Here is a 22004-nt window from a genome sequence, read left to right on the forward strand (position 1 = left end):
AGTGTGTTTAATATTGATTGGTTTGTAATCAAATATAATTATTCTTAGAAAATTTACTTTTTTATTTTTAGGGGTGTATAATGTTGATTGGACTGTAGTCCCCCGTTATCATAAACTTCCCTTTTTCTTTTTAAAGGCGTATATGAATGAGAAGTGATAGAATGAATCAGATTTATATTAAATGAAATTTGAAGAGATATTTTCCTTTTATTCTTCTTATTTGATTTATGTTTGCGTTAACTACCCGTACACTAAGGTAGGGGTGTTCGTTGTCTGGATTGGATCGGTTTTGGAAGCAAAAATCATCCGATCCAATACCTTCGATTTGATCTTATAATCATCCATTCGGTTTGTATTTTTTTTTCAAATCCAATCCAATTTTTTTCGGTTTGGATTGGACCGGTTTTCGGTTTTCTAAAAATCCTAAAATTTATTTCATGATTGTTGTGTAAATAACATCTTTTGTATATATTGACTTTGTAAATTTTTTTTTTTTGAAATACAAAAGCATTAGTAAACTATAATATAGTTTTTTTTTGCAATGAAATATGAAGCTCTACAAAGATAAAATTTTGTTGATGAGATTTGACTAAATTTTTTCTTTTGTTTAGTTAATGTGTCTTGGATTTAGAAATTTTTAGGTTATGATTAGGAAAAGATTCAAGTAGGTAGAGGGGAGTTAATATATTGAATCGGTTTGAATTGGATCGGTTTTCATCAACCCATCCAAAAACCGATCCAATCCAATTAAAATTTGCGGTTTTTTTTTCGAGTTTTTGTTTTTCGGTTTTCGGTTATCGGTTTTTCGGTTCGGTCACCGCGGTTTGAATCAGTTTGGATCGGTTGATGAACACCCCTACACTAAGTTATTATCAATCAAGTTGTGAACAAAACTTAAGACGTCGGTTCTTGTTACTTCTGAGAATTTAAAAAAAAAAAATTGTGCAGCTATTCTTTTTTCCGTAAAACTAATTATTTAAATTTAAATAACACAATAACATAATTTAAAAAATAAACTTCAAGATGAATTAAAAACTTAAATTCTAAGTTTATAAAATTAAATTTTCACCAACTAAAAATTTATATAATGTTTATGATAAAAGATTTTGATATAAATTTTTCTAGACTTGTTTCAAAATAACCCAGACAAAGAAAATAAAAAAGATAGATGATATAATTTGACTTAATTTTTTAACTTAGTATATGCATATATTAAAATAGGAGTATTTTTATAATAATTTCAAGAATTTATATCTTGATTTTATTATTATGTTACAGTTCTGATTTATGTATTTCATAACAAATACTTTTTTTTCTATAATATATATCATATAATTCACATAGAATAATGCTATCACATTTTTTTTATAAATTTTATCAACCTTATCTTTGAAATTGTACAATTGTACACGTTAGTTATTCAATTGTAATTGTAAGTATGAATGAGGAAGTCACTTTATGGTTATTTTTTAAGTCACTTCTTAGTACTAAAGTTCTTTTTTCATCAATCACCAATTAATCGTTGCGTCCATTCCTCTGGGAAAGGAAAAAAAATTAAATTGAAAATTATAATGGATGGTTCAAAGTTATCTACAGTGTCAAATTAATATCATATTATTTCTTATATCTAGTCATATTATAAGAAAAAATATATTATATTTGATTGAACTACATATAAGTTGTGATTGAGTAACACAACTCATCCCGCGTTCTTAATTATGGAAGTTTTTGTGATTAAGAATATTTTGATATTTTGTTGATGTAATAATTCAAAATAAAAACGGCAAAACGAGATCTTCTTCCTACCCGTTAATGCAGATATTATTGAATTGAAACTCTATAAATAACCTTCATTGTGCCTGCTTCTTTCAATCCCACTCTCACTCTCTCACAGAGATTCAAAATTTACAATATTTGTTAACTTTTCTGCCATGGCATCACACGGTGTGAATCCTTGTCCCTCTGAAGCCTCTAGCATCTCATCAACGTCCAAAGATGAGAATATGGCCACGAAACTGAGTGAGATTGGTCTCAAGCCTGAACTAGATCAGGCTTCCAGTTCCAAACCCTTGGCGCTGCTAGATCTCTTGAAGCTTTCCAATGGTGATAAGGTTGCTGCTCCTGAACCAAAGGTTGAACTTGATCTGTTCAACCCATCAGGTAATAATGTTGTTGGTTCATCTAATTCTAGGGTTCATGACACTGAAGGCATCGAGGAAAAAGAAAACTCAAAGACAGAGGCAAAGAGTTTCTCATGCAACTTTTGCAAGAGAAAATTCTCTACCTCACAAGCTTTGGGAGGGCATCAAAACGCTCATAAAGGAGAGCGTGCCTTTGCAAAACGTCGTCAAACCCTTGGTGTTGGTGCTGGTAGTTTTGATCACTTTCCTTATTACCCTTATTCAACACTTTCTAATTTCTTTGAAGGATCCTTTAATAATAATGCACTTGGGGTTCGAAGGGACTCCACGATTCACAAACCTTTTTATCCTTCTTGGTACTCCACTAGTTCCATGTATGGTCACGCTTGGTCAAATCAGGGTCAGAGAATTCTAAACTCTTCAGCACTTGGTGGCTTTGAAATTTTGAGAAGCGATGCAACTCCAAGTTCAAGGCCAGAGGATGATAATGCTACTGCTAGAAGACTTTCTCTTTCTGCAAATGCTGCTACCAATTCATCAAGGCAAGCAATAAACAAACCAACCCTAACAGCAACCGCTGATCATCATTCTGTGCCAGAAGAAGCCGCCAAAGCTGAATCTTCTGATCTTGATTTGTCACTTAAGCTTTGAAGACGTAAATTGTCTGTTTCAATTTTTAGAGGATTTTTAATTTATTATCAATCATGTTATGTCATGTGATTCAGGCTTCAAATTGCAGATTTGAATAAGAAATTATTGTTATTTATATTGTTTCATTTTTTTCTTTATTCATTTGAGATGAACAATGATATAACTTTATATCTTCGTTGGTAAGAAATTCAATTGCGATTGTTTTCTTGGAACGGATTTTGAGAGGTTCCTGATTGATTACTGATGAAACCTCCAAAACAGAATTTTCGGTTCTTGATTTGTTACTTAATTAATCATTGAAGTTGTAAATTCTTGTTTCAATTTAGAGGCTTTATCATCACTAAACGATTGTTATTCAATTCATGCTTCAAATTGCAGATTTGAATATGAAATTATTGGTATTCATTTTGATTTATTTTTTCTTTATTCATTTGAGATGAATAACATAAGTAGTGCGTTCATTATAGTAAAAGTCGATAGCTTTTTGTAACGAGTTTTGATAGGTTTGTGATTGACTATCACTAAGAAAATTTATATATCTTAAGGAATTGGAATGGAAATTGATTCACCACAAATTCCACAATACAGCCTCTAGCTAATTAGCCGTAATTTTGTGCGAAATATAACTTCCGTATAAATTTTGAATAATTATAGATTGCAACAGATTGGTGACGGAATAATGTTTTTTTATTACATTGATTCTATAACAATGGATTTTATGTTACAATTAATTTTAAATGGAATACAGATTTATTTATTTTTTATATAACAATCTCATTAGCTGTCATAATATCCTTTTTCATAATTTATATACTAAATTGCAATAAAAATCAATAAATTTGAAAATATCAAACAGAATGGGTTTCCCCCCTAATTAAGTTGGTTTCTTTCACTCATCATTCATTGGTACAAAATTAGAAAATAGTCAACGTCTCCATTCATAACAAAAATATTTAAATTTCTTACTGTGGTAGAAATTTATGAAAGGTTTCTATCACATCACGATCCTCAGCAGGCTCTACAAGAGTCTCCCTCGTCTCAGCGACATGAGCAGCACTGCCAATGTGACTCAGGCTCTCATCCTGAACACTAGGTGGAGGCGGCGGCAGTGGCGGTGGTGGCGGTGGTGCATGGCCTACAGCAGGACCAACCCTCATCTCCTCCAACATGACTCTCATCATCGTCATGTTCGCCATCCTGTTCACCTCGAGACATCCTCAGTGGTCCTCCGGTTCGCTTCACGAACCTCCTCTGCGGCTATCCGGTTCGCCTCGCGAACAACATCCATCATTGTCGCGTTGGCCAATCTAGTGGCCTCCTGATCGGCTAACCTAGCCGCCTGCATCTCAGCCAATACAGTCAGGATAGGATCGGGTTGATCCTCAGAAGTCTCTCGTGTTCTCCCGGACCTTACCATGACTCTGCACAAGTTACACAAATTATGAGTTGATCAGGCCCACGCAGTGTGATTGCATATGCATTATCATAATAAATTCGACAGAGTAAACACACAAGACAGACACAACCAAACATCCTAGCTATTGCAATACATACAGGCTTTTCCCTCGAACCATTGCTCTGATACCATAAATGTAACACCCTGTATATATCCGGTAATGTTATCATACTATCGTATTAAGCAGCGCTTAATTAAAAATGCGGAATATCTTTTTCTTTTCAATTATGATGTCATTATCATTACCAACTTGCTTATTAATCCATTAATAAAACATCGCCTGTATATAATTGCAATAAAACAGCTATCTGAATATACCTCATAACATATATAATAAAAGTGTGGCTCTAGTCACGAAACTACAACAACGTAGACCGAACCATCTAACAGTTTATACAACTCCAAATCAAAAGCACTAACATAAAGTGTCATGGACAATCCCCATGCTCACTCAAATAAGGCAACACGTCCAACATCAGTCTCAACAACAACATAAACATAAATAACGGAAAACATAAACGACATCCATATCCAGTCATGGCAGCAAACATCATAATATCATCAACTAAGCTCTTGCCTCCTGCCGCCAGAGGCATCAGTCACCAAACTACCGGAACCTGAAATAAGCATTCCCCAAACGTGGGGTGAGATCTCTAAACAAGAAATCTCAGTAAGACAAGGGGTCCTCAAGGATCTTCCACCCCAAGCTCACTTACATATGCAATATAAGTTTAAAAGCAGATATCATCATCAGTTCTGAAATAGTGCAATGCAGCAGATAATCATGTCATGTGTGTCAATTCTATTCTACTGGCCAGAGAAATGCAGGATTTACATACGCCAAATACCCACACTAGTGCAAGACGCTACTTGCATTCACCCCGGATCACCATATCGTATGACGCCACATACTCAGAATTACCGTCAAGATGAAACAACACATGCATATTAAAAGCCATTACACATAAAGCTCAACAACATTTCAAATATTCAAAGCATGTAACACAGCATGCATATAACCATACCCCCATGGGACATGGTGGAACCACAACATGGCTAAACCGAGGACACGAAAGCTTACCTTGCAAGCTAACTCCCAAAGCCAAGAGTCCACAGCTCAAAGTCCAAACACAGCAGATTCACAATCTGTTATGGACCAATACTATATCAATAATAATGCAACACAAGCATATAACTTAAAGACAACGCCCTTCCTTACGATTTACGTCTTAAGGCTCCATACAAAGCCATAAGTCCTTAATCACTATGATTCTGACTTAGTTCATTAATTACAGAAGTTCAACTTCCTCAATCTAGGGTCCACAAACCCCCAATAGCCTATTGTACATGTAACACCCTGTATATATCCGGTAATGTTATCATCATATCGTATTAAGCTGCGCTTAATTAAAATGCGGAATTACTTTTTCTTTTCAATTATGACGTCATTAACACTACCAATCTTGCTTAATAACCAATTAATAAAACATCGCCTGTATGTAATTGCAATAAAACAGCTAACTGAAATACCTCATAACATAGATAATATAAGTGTGGCTCTAGTCACGGAACTACAACAATGTAGACCGGACCATCTAACAGTTTATACAACTCCAAATACAAGTACTAACAGAAAGTGTCATGGACAATCCACATGTTCACTCAAATAAGGCAACATGCCCAACATCAGTCTCAACAACAACATATCATAAATAGCGGAAACATAAACAGCATCCAAATCCAGTCATGCTAACATATAAGTAGAAACAACATAATCAGCTAAGCTCCGGCCTCCTGCCGCCTGAGGCATCAGTACCCATACTACCTGATCCTGAAATAAGCATTCCCCAAACGTGGGGTAAGATCTCTAATCTAGAAATCTCAGTAAGTCAGTGAGTCCTCAAGGATCTTCCACCCCAAGCTCACTTACATGTGCAATATAAGTTTAAAAACAGTTTATCATTTATCATTTCTAAAACAATGCAATGCAGCAGATAATCATGTCATGTGTGTCAATACTAATCTACTGGCCAGAGACAGTGCAGGTATACATATATCACCTACACACCGTGCAAGTACCACTTGCATTCACCCCGGTACACCGTCTTGTATGGCGCTACATACTCAGGCTTCCCGTCAAGATGAAACAACACATGCATATTAAAAGCCATTACATGTAAAGTTCAATCAACATATCAAATATCCAAAAGCATGTACACAACATGCATAAACCATACCCCCATGGGACATGGTGGAACCACAACATGGCTAAACCGAGGATACGAAAGCTTACCTTGCAAGCTAACTCCAAAAGCCAAGAGTCCACAGCTCAAAGTCCAAACACAACAGATTCACAATCTGTTATGGATCAATACTATATCAATAATAATGCAACACAAGCATATAACTTAAAGACAACGCCTCTCCTTACGTTTAACGCCTTAAGGCTCCATACCAAGCCATAAGTCCTTAATCACTTGATTCTGACTTAGCTCATTAATTACAGAAGTTCAACTTCATCAATCTAGGGTCCACAAACCCCCAATAGCCTACTGTACACACAGCACAGCTACTGTTCTACGAAATCCCAGAATATCCGGATATTCCATATCCGGATATCTTACTGGACATATCCGGATATGCAATATCCGGATATTCAAAATCTCATATCCGGATATCTAATATCCGGATTTCCAAATCCCATATCCGGATATTGTTCGGGCACATATCCGGATATTTCACGACAGAATGCAGAAACTGCATTTCGTGAAGATATCCTTCCAAGGTTGGGTTTTTACCGATTTAAAGCACCTAAACATGCATCTCTAGGTGTGTTCAACATTACTCAACAACAAGTTATCATCTTTTAGCCTTAACATGCATCAAGCTTTCATTTTTAAGCATTAAACTCAAGATCAAAGGTTGGTATACATACCAAAGGCTTAAAACAGAGAAAGGAGATGCTCTTGGTTTCACAGCCCATCAAGTCTGACTCAAGGAAGATGCACGAAAATGGCTTCACAAAGGTTGGTTCTTCTCACCAAAAGTCACCACTTGGACCTCAAAATGCCATGACTATGGCTTTCAGCACCCAAAACCAGCACGCTCACCCACACACAGAGGATGGAAACTCAGAATACACCCTCACACTTCCTCACCATGCATGTTCTTAAGTGTATACAAGCTCAAAGAGGGAAGAAATCAAGTAAAGGTGACAACTTGAGTTCAAAAATGGTGAAAGGAGGCAATGGAATAGTAAACCACCCTCAGCCCACCAAGTGCTTCACGAAAGGAATTCTGGTATGCCTAGGGTTATGTGCTAAAATGCATATATATAGCCACTTAGCCATAAAACACACAATATTAACTTTAATTGCTACGCTTAGCATTTTAATCCCAAACTTTGGATTATGAAACTACAAAATTTTCTAAGATTTATCATATTTTTCTTATAATTTTCTGAGCACCTTTCTGATACGCGCTTTTCCAAGCCAGTACCGGTTTCTAGCACCAGTTCTCATTATCTGGACTTGAAACTCGTTTTACAAGTCCTACATATTATTCTAGTAGTTAACATGCACTTATTATAATTTTCCGGGATACTTTTTCGGTACGCATTTATACCGACTAGCAGAACCGGTATCTGCACTTTTCTTCCGAAAAGCGACTTTCAGCATTATTACTCACTTACTATAATTATTAAAGCCTCATAATAATTATTAGAGTCAATTATGGAATCATTTCCTAATTTCGCATAATTAATTAATTAAATACCTTAATTAACGGTGCGGGTTCTTACATTCACCCCACCTTTTTAGGATTTTGACCTCAAAATCAGAAACATACCTGGTCGAAACTCGGGGTACTGCCGGAGAAGCTCGTCCTCACGCTCCCAAGTACACTCCTCAGGAGTCCTTCCGGTCCACTGCACCTTGACCATCGGAATGATCTTGCTCCTCAGCTGCTTCTCGCCACGATCGAGAATCTTTAGTGGTCCGACGGGAGTCTTTAAGTTCTCCTGAACTTCCACATCATCCGGTTGCACCACGTACGAAGGATCTGCTATGTACCTCTGAAGCTGAGACACATGAAACACGTCGTGGATGTTGGCCATGTTCGGAGGCAAGGCAAGCCGGTAGGCAACAGGTCCTACTCTACCAAGAATCTGGTATGGCCCAATAAACCGCGGGCTCAGCTTCCTCACTCCGAGTGCCCGTCCAACACCGGTGATAGGTGAAAGTCTCACAAACACGTGCTCACCCTCACTGAACTCCAGTGGTCGATGCTTGACGTCGTAGTAGCTCTTCTAACGATTCTGCGCATGCTTCAGCTTTTCCCTGATCATCTGGATCTGCAGGGTGGTATCTTGGACAAAGTCCAAGCCAAACAACTCACGATCCCCAACCTCCGACCAGCAGGTAGGTGTACGACACCTCCTACCGTAGAGCGCCTCGTAAGGTGCCATGCCCAGGCTAGCATGAAAACTGTTGTTATAAGAAAACTCTACCAATGGAAGGTACTTATCCCATGCCGAGCCCTGCTCCAACGTGCAAGCCCGCAACATGTCCTCCAAGGTCTGGATAGTCCGCTCAGTCTGTCCATCAGTATGAGGGTGATAGGCGGTACTCAATCTCAACTGTGTACCAAAAGCTCCCTGCAGCGCCTCCCAGAACCGAGATGTGAACTTCGGGTCCCTATCACTGATGATACTCACGGGCACCCTGTGAAGCCTCACAATCTCGCGAACATACAATCTGGCCAACTGCTCTGTAGTGAAGATCATCTTCACTGGAAGGAAATGGGCAGACTTCGTCAGTCTGTCCACAATGACCCATATCGAGTCACAGCCAACCTGAGTCTTCGGCAAACCCACAACGAAGTCCATGGAAATGCTCTCCAATTTCCACTCTGGAATCTCAAGAGGCTGAAGTTTACCAGACGGCTTCTGGTGTTCGATCTTCACTTTCTGGCAAACCAAACACTTGGACACAAAGATGGCAACATCTTTCTTCATGCCCGACCACCAGAAGTTCTTCTTCAAGTCTTGATACATCTTAGTAGCACCAGGGTGGATAGAAAACTGACCCTTATGGCCTTCTGCCATAACCTCTTCTGTCAACGGACCTCGAGGAACCACAATCCTCCGCTGGAACAAAAGCAATCCATCATCATTCCAAGACACACCGTCTTGGTTCTTCACATAATCCAGACACTCTCTCTGAACTTGTGCCTCTTTGATCTTTTCTAGCAGCTCGTTCACAACATTAGATGCTTCCAACCCGAGAAGTACGCTCGCACACGGAGCGGTCACTGCCAAGTGGCGAAACTTCTCAACCATATCGAAGTTACCAAGTAGCAAACTGGATGAACTACTGGATTTCCGACTCAAAGCATCGGCTACCACATTGGCCTTGCCAGGATGATACCTTAGCTCAAAGTCGTAGTCCTTTAAGAACTCCATCCATCTCCTCTGCCTCATGTTCAACTCCTTCTGGTTGAACAGGTACTTCAAACTCTTGTGATCACTGAATACCACAAACCTCAAACCAAAAAGATAATGCCTCCAAATCTTGAAAGCAAACACAATCGCGGCCAACTCCAAATCATGAGTCGGGTAGTTCTCCTCATGAGGCTTCAACTGCCTCGAAGAAAAAGCAACAGCTCTACCAGACTGCATCAGCACACAGCCCAGCCCCTTTCCAGAAGCATCACAGTAAAGCTCAAACTGCTCCTCAGGATCAGGAAGGATCAACACAGGTGAAGAAGTCAATCTCTCCTTCAACTCCTGAAAGCACGCCTCACACTCGTGAGTTCACACAAATGGAGTCTCTTTTCGGGTAAGGCGAGTCAAAGGGAGAACCATCGTGGAAAAACCCTTGATGAACCTCCGATAGTAACCTGCCAAACCTAAGAAGCTCCTCACCTCCGTAGCTGTCTTGGGCCTCTCCCAATCCAACACGGTCTCAATCTTGTTGGGATCCACAGCAACTCCATCTGCTGAAATCACATGCCCCAGAAACTTGACTGATTTGAGCCAAAACTCACACTTAGAAGGTTTAGCATAAAGCTTTTTCTCCTTCAGCACTTGCAGAACTATCCTCAGATGCTCCGCATGCTCCTCCTCAGTCTTGGAGTAGATCAGAATATCATCAATGAAGACAATCACAAACTGATCCAGATACGGATGGAAAATCCTGTTCATGTAATCCATGAACACTGCCGGCGCATTTGTGAGTCCAAACGGAATCACCAAATACTCAAAATGACCGTATCTCGAACGAAACGCGGTCTTCGGAACATCCTCCGGCTTCACCCGAATCTGATGGTATCCGGACCGGAGATCAATCTTGGAATACACACAAGCACCCCTGAGCTGATCCAACAGATCATCAATCCGAGGAAGAGGATACTTGTTCTTGATTGTCACCTTGTTCAACTGCCTGTAGTCGGTGCACAATCGCATTGTCCCGTCCTTCTTCTTCACAAAGATAACCGGTGCTCCCCAAGGAGACACACTCGGTCTAATGAAATCTTTCGCCGAAAGATCCTCAATATGCTTCTTAAGCTCAGCCAACTCCGGTGGCGACATCCGATAAGGAGCTAAAGAAATTGGCCCCACACCGGGCAACAAGTCAATGGAGAACTCTATCTCCCGTTGTGACGGAAACTCAGGAATCTCCTCAGGAAACACCTCGAGGAACTCCCCCACCACAGGAATGCCAGTGATATCCTCCTGTGTCCCACTCACCAAACCACCCAACATGACATAACCCAATGCCCCTACTCGCAGCGCTCTCCTGGCCTGCAGCAGTGAAATGTATGGCGAGGAACTAGCTGTGGAATCACACGGAGACATCACCACGCGCTTTGCACAGCAATCAATCAAAGCACAGTTTCTAGACAACCAATCCATGCCCAGAATAATCTCAAGGTTGGCCATCGGCAACCCTATCAGATCTACCGAGAACTCACGGCCATCCCACTAAAACGCTACATCGCGATGTACAGTGGTAGAATCACAAATCTCTCCGATGGCAGTAGTCACCCGCAACGGTGGAGAAAGCACAACACTGGGCAACTCAAGCCCCAAAGCAATCGGGGTAGCAACAAACGAATGAGTAGCCCCGGAATCAAAGATAGCATCCACAAAAGAATCACCAATAGACACAATACCTCTGACAAGGTTCGGAGCGCGGTCCGACTGCTGCCTATCCAGTGTATACACTCTCCCAACAGAAGGTGGCACTGTAGGTGCCGAAGAAGATGCCATCGGAACCATCTGCAAAGGAATTGCCTGAACAACTGAAGCTCTCGCCGTCGACGACGGACAATCTCTAGAGAAGTGGCCCTCCTTGCCACACTTGAAGCACAGCAACTGCCCCGTAGCACAGCGTCCCACATGCTCCTTCCCACATCCCGAACATCTCGGAGTGGTAGGAGGCCTAGCAGAACTCCCCTGATGTGAAACAGCTCTCTTGAACTGACCAGGCGCCTGCCTAGTCGCTAACTGCTTTTCCTTGCCCTTATCAGCAAACCTCCTGTCCTTCCAAGAAGTAGGAGCAGGAGTGGAACCACCTGTTCCCTTGCTCTCCTCAACCTTGGCCCTCTTGGCCTTGCTTGCAACGCAAACATCCTCGATGTCCTTACACTGTTGTACCAGTGTACCAAAGTCCCTCGAAGCAGCACCAGCAAGATGCTCAGCAATCACCTCACTAAGTCCCCTGCGGAACTTAGCTGCCAGAAACAACGGAGTAGGAGGAACCATCCGGAAGTGTGCAAACTTCACTAGCTCATTAAACTTAGCCAGGTACTCATCAACAGACATCGAGCCCTGTACCAAACGATCAAACTCTCCCTACTTCCTCTCCTGCGCATCATAGGGAAAGTATCAGCCCAGAAAGCACTCCTCAAAGAATGGCCACGTCATGACACGACCCTGCCTCTCAAAAGCACGAGAGGTGTGCGTCCACCACTCATGGGCATCGCCCTCCAGCATGTAGGTCGAGAACATCAGCTTCTGTGGGTCTGTACACTGCATAACCCGAAAGATCTTTTCCAGCGACTCTAGCCATCTCGCAGCAGCAATAGGATCCAAAGACCCCTCAAACACAGGTGGCTTATGCTTCCTGAAAGCATTCAGCCGGCGATCGATCACATCACGATCCTCAGCAATCCCCACAAGGGGCTCCCCTGTCTCAGCGGCATGAGTAGCACTGCCGATGTGACTATGGCTCTCCTCCTGAGCACTAGGTGGAGGCGGTGGCGGTGGCGACGGTGATGGTGGAGCCTGGCCAATAGCAGGACCAGCTCTCATCTCCTCCAACATGACTCTCATCATCGTCATGTTCGCCATCCTGTTCGCCTCGAGGACTTCCTCAGTGGTCCTCCGGTTCGCTTCACGAACCTCAGCTGCGGCTATCCGGTTCGCCTCGCGAACAGCTTCCATCATTGCCGCGTTGGCCACTCTAGCGGCCTCCTGATCGGCTAACCTAGCCGCCTGCATCTCAGCCAATGCAGTCAGGATAGGATCGGATTGATCCTCAGAAGTCTCTCGTGTTCTCCCGGACCTTACCATGACTCTGCACAAGTTACACAAATTATGAGTTGATCAGGCCCACGAAATGTGATCACATATACATCATCATAATAAAATTCGACGGAGTAAACACAAAGACAGACACAACCAAACAACCTAGCAATTGCAATACATACAAGCTTTTCCTTCAAACCATTGCTCTGATACCATAAATGTAACACCCCGTATATATCCGGTAATGTTATCATCATATCGTATTAAGCTGCGCTTAATTAAAATGCGGAATTACTTTTTCTTTTCAATTATGATGCCATTAACACTACCAATCTTGCTTAATAACCAATTAATAAAACATCGCATGTATGTAATTGCAATAAAACAGCTAACTGAAATACCTCATAACATAGATAATATAAGTGTGGCTCTAGTCACGGAACTACAACAACGTAGACCGGACCATCTAACAGTTTATACAACTCCAAATACAAGTACTAACAGAAAGTGTCATGGACAATCCCCATGCTCACTCAAATAAGGCAACATGCCCAACATCAGTCTCAACAACAACATATCATAAATAGAGGAAACATAAACAACATCCAAATCCAGTCATGCTAACATATAAGCAGAAACAATATAATCAGCTAAGCTCCGGCCTCCTGCCGCCTGAGGCATCAGTACCCATACTACCTGATCCTGAAATAAGCATTCTTCAAACGTGGGGTAAGATCTCTAATCTAGAAATCTCAGTAAGTCAGTGAGTCCTCAAGGATCTTCCACCCCAAGCTCACTTACATGTGCAATATAAGTTTAAAAACAGTTTATCATTTATCATTTCTAAAACAATGCAATGCAGCAGATAATCATGTCATGTGTGTCAATACTAATCTACTGGCCAGAGACAATGCAGGTATACGTCTATCACCTACACACCGTGCAAGTACCACTTGCATTCACCCCGGTACACCGTCTTGTATGGCGCTACATACTCAGGCTTCCCGTCAAGATGAAACAACACATGCATATTAAAAGCCATTACATGTAAAGTTCAATCAACATATCAAATATCCAAAAGCATGTACACAACATGCATAAACCATACCCCCATGGGACATGGTGGAACCACAACATGGCTAAACCGAGGACACGAAAGCTTACCTTGCAAGCTAACTCCAAAAGCCAAGAGTCCACAGCTCAAAGTCCAAACACAGCAGATTCACAATCTGTTATGGACCAATACTATATCAATAATAATGCAACACAAGCATATAACTTAAAGACAACGCCTCTCCTTACGTTTAACGCCTTAAGGCTCCATACCAAGCCATAAGTCCTTAATCACTTGATTCTGACTTAGCTCATTAATTACAGAAGTTCAACTTCATCAATCTAGGGTCCACAAACCCCCAATAGCCTACTGTACACACAGCACAGCTACTGTTCTACGAAATCCCAGAATATCCGGATATTCCTCGGGACCATATCCGGATATTCCATATCCGGATATCTTACTAGACATATCCGGATATGCAATATCCGGATATTCAGAATCCCATATCCGGATATCTAATATCCGGATATCCAATTTCCGGATATTGTTCGGGCACATATCCGGATATTTCACGACAGAATGCAGAAACTGCATTTCGTGAAGATATCCTTCCAAGGTTGGGTTTTTACCGATTTAAAGCACCTAAACATGCATTTCTAGGTGTATTCAACATTACTCAACAACAAGTTATCATCTTTAAGCCTTAACATGCATCAAGCTTTCATTTTTAAGCATTACACTCAAGATCAAAGGTTGGTATACATACCAAAGGCTTAAAACAGAGAAAGGAGATGCTCTTGGAGCTCAACACAGCCCCTCAAGTCTGACTCAAGGAAGATGCACGACAATGGCTTCACAAAGGTTGGTTCTTCTCACCAAAAGTCACCACTTGGACCTCAAAATGCCATGACTATGGCTTTCAGCACCCAAACCACCCAAAACCAGCACCCTCACCCACACACAGAGGATGGAAACTCAGAATACACCCTCACACTTCCTCACCATGCATGTTCTTAAGTGTATACAAGCTCAAAGAGGGAAGAAATCAAGTAAAGGTGACAACTTGAGTTCAAAAATGGTGAAAGGAGGCAATGGAACAGTAAACCACCCTCAGCCCACCAAGTGCTTCACAAAAGGAATTCTGGTATGCCTAGGGTTATGTGCTAAAATGCATATATATAGCCACTTAACCATAAAACACACAGTATTAACTTTAATTGCTACGCTTAGCATTTTAATCCCAAACTTTGGATTATGAAACTACATAATTTTCTAAGATTTATCATATTTTTCTTATAATTTTCTGAGCACCTTTCCGATACGCGCTTTTCCAAGCCAGTACCGGTTTCTAGCACTAGTTCTCATTATCTGGACTTGAAACTCGTTTTACAAGTCCTACATATTATTCTAGTAATTAACATGCACTTATTATAATTTTTCGGGATACTTTTTCAGTACGCATTTATACCGACTAGGAGAACCGGTATCTTCACTTTTCTTCCGAAAAGCGACTTTCAGCATTATTACTCACTTACTATAATTATTAAAGACTCATAATAATTATTAGAGTCAATTATGGAATCATTTCCTAATTTCGCATAATTAATTAATTAAATACCTTAATTAACGGTGCGGGTTCTTACAGTACACACAACACAGCTACTGTTCTACGAAATCCTAGAATATCCGGATATTCCTCGGGACCATATCCGGATATGCAATATCTGGATATCTCACTGGACATATCCGGATATGCAATATCCGGATATCGAGAATCCCATATCCGGATATCACATATCCGGATATTTCACGACAGAATGCAGAAATTGCATTTTGTGAAGATATCCTTCCAAGGTTGGGTTTTTACCGATTTTAAACACCTAAACATACATTTCTAGGTGTGTTTGACATTACTCAACGTTAAGTTATCACCTTTTAACCTTTACATGCATCAAGGTTCCATTTTTAAGCTTAAAGACTCAAGATCAAAGGTGATGAAGCTTACCAAAGCTCAAACTCAGAAAAAAGGGTGCTCTTGGAGCTCACACAACAGCTCCAAGGTTCTGTCTCTCACTGTACACGAAAATGCACACCAAGGAGGGTCCTTTCTTCACAAAGGTTGCTCCTTGGAGCTCCAACAACCCAAGGAAGAAGCTCACACACTCCCACAAGGCAGTTTAGACCCCAAACAGCCTCCACACAGCCACCACACTCAGGAAAAGAGCTCCTTTCACACTCACAATGATCTCTGCCACTCACCCAAGGTACAAAGTGAAGAGAAAATGAAGAAGAAAGGTCACAAAGCTGACAAAATGGTGGTGAAGCAATGTAACAGTGGAACCAGCAGCTGAACAGCCCCTCACCCACGTAGAGAAACTATTTTCTAGGGTTTTGTGCCCTTAATAAGGGTATTTATAGCCCAAACGCACTTAAACACACAGTATTAACTTTAATTGTTACGCTTAGCATTTTAATCCCAAACTTTGGAATCTGAAACTAAACTTTTTTCCAAGAATTATCATATTTTTTTTATAATTTTCTGAACACCTTTCCGATACGTGCTTTTCAAAGCCAGTACCGGTTTCTAGCACCATTTCTCATTATTTGGATTTGAAACTCGTTTTACAAGTCCTACATATCATTCTAGTAATTATCATGCACTTATTATAATTTTCCGGGATACTTTTTCGGTACACATTTATATCGACTAGCAGAACCGGTATCTGCACTTTTCTTCCGAAAAGCGACTTTCAGCATTATTACTCACTTACTATAATTATTAAAGACTCATAATAATTATTAGGGTCAATTATGGAATCATTTCCTATTTTCTCATAATTTATTAATTAAATTTCTTAATTAACGGTGCGGGTTCTTATATAGGCTTTATTATCACTAAATGATTGTTATGCAATTCAGGCTTCAAATTGCAGATTTGAATATGAAATTATTGGTATTAATTTTGTTTTATTTTTCCTTTATTAATTTTAGATGAATAGCATAATTAGTGCGTTCATTAGTAAAAAAAAGTCAATTGATAGCTTTTAGGAACGAGTTTTGATAGGTTTTTGATTGATTACCACCAAATAATTAGACCTATATATCTTAAAGAATTGGAATGGAAATTGATTCCGTAGAATACAACCTCTCGCTAATTAGTCATAATTTTCTGCAAGGTATATATAACTTTTTTTAATTTTTTTAATTTTTTTCTTTTCACTGGGTCTCTTCGATTATATTTTTCTTATTCCTTATTAATAAATCTTCATTATCAATTTTTAATAATAAAAAAGTCTTATAGATGAAATTATTGGCATTTGATTTAATATAAATCAGATTATGGGTCAATCATATTTATGATCCATTAAACATGACCTACGTTTTGAATGAAGTTATGAGGGACTTGTTTTGAGCATTAAAATGACCTTAGTTTTCATTCATAAAATTTTATCTTAATTTTTTATACATACGAGGGGTGTATAATGTTGATTGGACTGTAGTCCCCGTTATCATAAACTTCCCTTTTTCTTTTTAAAGGCGTATTTGAACGAGAAGTGATAGAATGAATCAGATTTATATTAAATGAAATTTGAAGAGATATTTTTCTTTTATTCTTCTTATTTGATTTAAGTTTGCGTTAGCTAACTACCCGTACACTAACGTATTATCAATCAAGTTGTGAGTTTGGTTGTCAGAACATAGCTGAAGACGTCGGTTCTTGTTACTTCTGAGAATTTAAAAAATAAAAATAAAAATTGTGCAGCTATAAATATTTTTTTTTTGTAAAACTAATTATTTAAATTTAAATAACACAATAACATAATTTAAAAAATAAATTTCAAGCTGAATTAAAAACTTAAATTCTAAGTTTATAAAATTAAATTTTCACCAACTAAAAATTTATATAATATTTATGATAAAAGATTTTGATATAAATTTTTCTAGACTTGTTTCAAAATAACCCAGACAAAGAAAATAAAAAAGATAGATGATATAATTTGACTTAATTTTTTAACTTAGTATATGCATATATTAAAATAGGAGTATTTTTATAATAATTTCAATAATTTATATCTTGATTTTATTATTATGATACAGTTCTGATTTATGTATTTCATAACAAATACTTTTTTTTCTATAATATATATCATATAATTCACATAGAATAATGATATCGCATTTTTTTTATAAATTTTATCAACCTTATCTTTGAAATTGTACACGTTAGTTATTCAATTGTAATTGTAAGTATGAATGAGGAAGTCACTTTATGGTAATTTTTTAAGTCACTTCTTAGTACTAAAGTTCTTTTTTCATCAATCACCAATTAATCGTTGCGTCAATTCCTGGGAAAGGAAAAAAATTAAATTAAAAATTATAATGGATGGTTCAAAGTTATCTACAGTGGCACCACTAGGGTTAGCCTAGTGGTGTGGGGTGTGTGTGTTAGGAGTGTGTGTAGTGTAGGGTGTTGTGTTCAATTTCTTGTAAGCTCCAAAAAAGTTATCTACAGTGTCAAATTAATATCATATTATTTCTTATATCTAGTCATATTATAAGAAAATATATTAAAAAAAATATTCCAGAAAAATAATGGTCATTAATTAAGCCGATATTATATTTCATATCTTCTTCATTAACTTCGTCAAGAAACTTCTTTGCTAGGAAAATATTTGAATGTAAGTAATCATATCAATTCCGCTTCTAGGTTGATATCATATTTGAACTACATATAAGTTGTGATTGACTAACACAACTCATCCCGCCTTCTTAATTATGGAAATTTTTGTGATTAAGAATATTTTGATATTTTGTTGACGTAATAATTCAAAATAAAAACGGCAAAACGAGATCTTCTTCCTACCCGTTAATGCAGATATTATTGAATTGAAACTCTATAAATAACCTTCATTGTGCCTGCTTCTTTCAATCTCACTCTCACTCTCACTCTCACACAGAGATTCAAAAGTTACAATATTTGTTAACTTTTCTGCCATGGCATCACACGGTGTGAATCCTTGTCCCTCTGAAGCCTCTAGCATCTCATCAACTTCCAAAGATGAGAATATGGCCATGAAACTGAGTGAGATTGGTCTCAAGCCTGAACTAGATCAGGCTTCCAGTTCCAAACCCTTGGCGCTGCTAGATCTCTTGAAGCTTTCCAATGGCGATAAGGTTGCTGCTCCTGAACCAAATGTTGAACTTGATCTGTTCAAGCCATCAGGTAATAATGTTGTTGGTTCATCTAATTCTAGGGTTCATGACACTGAAGGCATTGAGGAAAACGAAAACTCAAAGACAGAGGCAAAGAGTTTCTCATGCAACTTTTGCAAGAGAAAATTCTCTACCTCACAAGCTTTGGGAGGGCATCAAAACGCTCATAAAGGAGAGCGTGCCTTTGCAAAACGTCGTCAAACCCTTGGTGTTGGTGCTGGTAGTTTTGATCACTTTCCTTATTACCCTTATTCAACACTTTCTAATTTCTATGAAGGATCCTTTAATAATAATGCACTTGGGGTTCGAAGCGACTCCACGATTCACAAGAAGCCTTTCTATCCTTCTTGGTACTCCACTAGTTCCATGTATGGTCACGCTTGGTCAAATCAGGGTCAGAGAATTCTAAACTCTTCAGCACTTGGTGGCTTTGGAATTCTGAGAAGTGGTGCAACTCCAAGTTCAAGGCTAGAGGATGATAATGGTACCGCTAGAAGACTTCCTCTTTCAGCAAATGCTGCTACCATTTCATCAAGCCAAGCAATAAACAAACCAACCCTAACAGCAACCGCTGATCATCATTCTGTGCCAGAAGAAGCCGCCAAAGCTGAATCTTCTGATCTTGATTTGTCACTTAAGCTTTGAAGACGTAAATTGTCTGTTTCAATTTTTAGAGGATTTTTAATTTATTATCAATGATGTTATGTCATGTGATTCAGGCTTCAAATTGCAGATTTGAATAAGAAATTATTGTTATTTATATTGTTTCATTTTTTTCTTTATTCATTTGAGATGAACAATGATATAACTTTATATCTTCGTTGGTAAGAAATTCAATTGCGATTGTTTTCTTGGAACGGATTTTGAGAGGTTCCTGATTGATTACTGATGAAACCTCCAAAACAGAATTTTCGGATCTTGATATGTTACTTAATTAATCATTGAAGTTGTAAATTCTTGTTTCAATTTAGAGGCTTTATCATCACTAAACGATTGTTATGCAATTCATGCTTCAAATTGCAGATTTGAATATGAAATTATTGGTATTAATTTTGATTTATTTTTTCTTTATTCATTTGAGATGAATAACATAAGTAGTGCGTTCATTATAGTAAAAGTCGATAGCTTTTTGTAACCAGTTTTGATAGGTTTGTGATTGACTATCACTAAGAAAATTTATATATCTTAAGGAATTGGAATGGAAATTGATTCACCACAAATTCCACAATACAGCCTCTAGCTAATTAGCCGTAATTTTGTGCGAAATATAACTTCCGTATAAATTTTGAATAATTATAGATTGCAACAGATTGGTGACGGAATAATGTTTTTTTATTACATTGATTCTATAACAATGGATTTTATGTTACAATTAATTTTAAATGGAATACAGATTTATTTATTTTTTATATAACAATATCATTAGCTGTCATAATATCCTTTTTCATAATTTATATACTAAATTGCAATAAAAATCAATAAATTTGAAAATATCAAACAGAATGGGTTTGCCCCCTAATTAAGTTGGTTTCTTTCACTCATCATTCATTGGTACAAAATTAGAAAATAGTCAACGTCTGCATTCATAACAAAAATATTTAAATTTCTTACTGTGGTAGAAATTTATGAAAGGTTTTTGAAATGTTAACCATTTGAAAATAAATATAAAGTATTAAATATGGGGAATCATACCCATACAAAAATGAAAATAAATATAACCGTTGGATCAACATAATCGATCTAATGGTGAAATTGATTGGTAGTAACATTGGTGGTAACACTAATTGGTTGTTACAATATCTTACCCTTTTTTTATTTTACTACTTTCATTGCTTTTTACATAAATTTCTTTCTCCTGATACCATAAAAGGTATAATATATCATGAATTTAGTAACACCAATCACATAAACTTTGATTTTTGGAGTCATATGATTTGTTCTTAAATGGTATTGATTTTCACATGAAATAATTTTCCACATAGTTATGTGGTAATGAGCTTATATGGTATAAAATCATTTTATTTTGTATTTGTTACGATCTGATAGATCGTGATTGTCTAATCAGAGATTGGTATGTTAATATAGGATCTGTTTGCCCTCCTTCAGGTACCTATAGGAGAGGTACCCTAAAGATAAGTGGATCACTGTGCACTATAATATAACGACATAGTCAAGGCGTGGGGTGTGTGCACGGTGACAAGCTAAGAGAGAGAGTTTAGAATGTGTGTACCTTATTGGTTTAACCCTTATTTATAGATGGGTTACCTGGCAGGAGTGGACTTTTCGGCCTCTTAGGAGTATTGGGGGTCCAATTGTTGATCCATTGCTGTCGTAGTAGGATTAGTATAATTAAGGAATATTTTCTTAATTCCATCTTAGCTGTTAGCCCTATTTGAGCCATCTAGAATATAGGCCTTTGTCAGGTCCATAACAGTTGCCCCTCAGCCCGGTAGTTTGGTTGTCCAGGCTGCCGGGGTGAATTGTCTTGCCTTTTGCTTCAGGTTTTCTGCTGAACTGAGAGCATTTGAATTTTTGTAAACTTTTTGCATATATATTCCTACTGTGGACTATAATATAACGACATAGTCAAGGTGTGGGGTGTGCACAGTGACAAGCTAAGAGAGAGAGTTTAGAATGTGTGTACCTTATTGGTTGAACCCTTATTTATAGATGGGTTACCTGGCAGGAGTGGACTTTTCGGCCTCTTAGGAGTATTGGGGGTCCAATTGTTGATCCATTGCTGTCGTAGTAGGATTAGTATAATTAAGGAATATTTTCTTAATTCCATCTTAGCTGTTAGCCCTATTTGAGACATCTAGAATATAGGCCTTTGCCAGGTCCATAACAGTTGCCCCTCAGCCCGGTAGTTTGGTTGTCCAGGCTTCCGGGGTGAATTGTCTTGCCTTTTGCTTCAGGTTTTCTGCTGAGCTGAGAGCATTTCAGTTTTTGTAAACT

At 38.4% G+C, this 22004-nt stretch overlaps 2 protein-coding genes across 2 annotated transcripts; both read left to right on the forward strand.

Moving 5' to 3' along the window:
- The first annotated feature begins 1931 nt into the window (after nucleotides 1-1931).
- LOC133284156 (zinc finger protein 3-like) lies at nucleotides 1932-2792 on the forward strand. Its single transcript, XM_061481146.1, has one exon. It carries the CDS (start codon nucleotides 1932-1934, stop codon nucleotides 2790-2792), a length of 861 nt encoding a protein of 286 aa, XP_061337130.1.
- A 16038-nt stretch (nucleotides 2793-18830) lies between these two features.
- Nucleotides 18831-19694, forward strand: LOC133284153 (zinc finger protein 4-like). Its single transcript, XM_061481142.1, has one exon. It carries the CDS (start codon nucleotides 18831-18833, stop codon nucleotides 19692-19694), a length of 864 nt encoding a protein of 287 aa, XP_061337126.1.
- The last annotated feature ends 2310 nt before the right edge of the window (nucleotides 19695-22004 follow it).

Source organism: Gastrolobium bilobum, unplaced genomic scaffold, assembly GCF_033153095.1.
Source record: "Gastrolobium bilobum isolate Gb01-03AN ecotype WA unplaced genomic scaffold, APGP_CSIRO_Gbil_v1 utg14622, whole genome shotgun sequence".
Classification (NCBI taxonomy): Eukaryota; Viridiplantae; Streptophyta; class Magnoliopsida; order Fabales; family Fabaceae; genus Gastrolobium; species Gastrolobium bilobum.

What these genes read in the sequence shown, in the direction of transcription:
- LOC133284156 (XM_061481146.1), top strand. Translation starts at nt 1,932, where the DNA reads ATGGCATCACACGGTGTGAATCCTTGTCCCTCTGAAGCCTCTAGCATC.
- LOC133284153 (XM_061481142.1), top strand. Translation starts at nt 18,831, where the DNA reads ATGGCATCACACGGTGTGAATCCTTGTCCCTCTGAAGCCTCTAGCATC.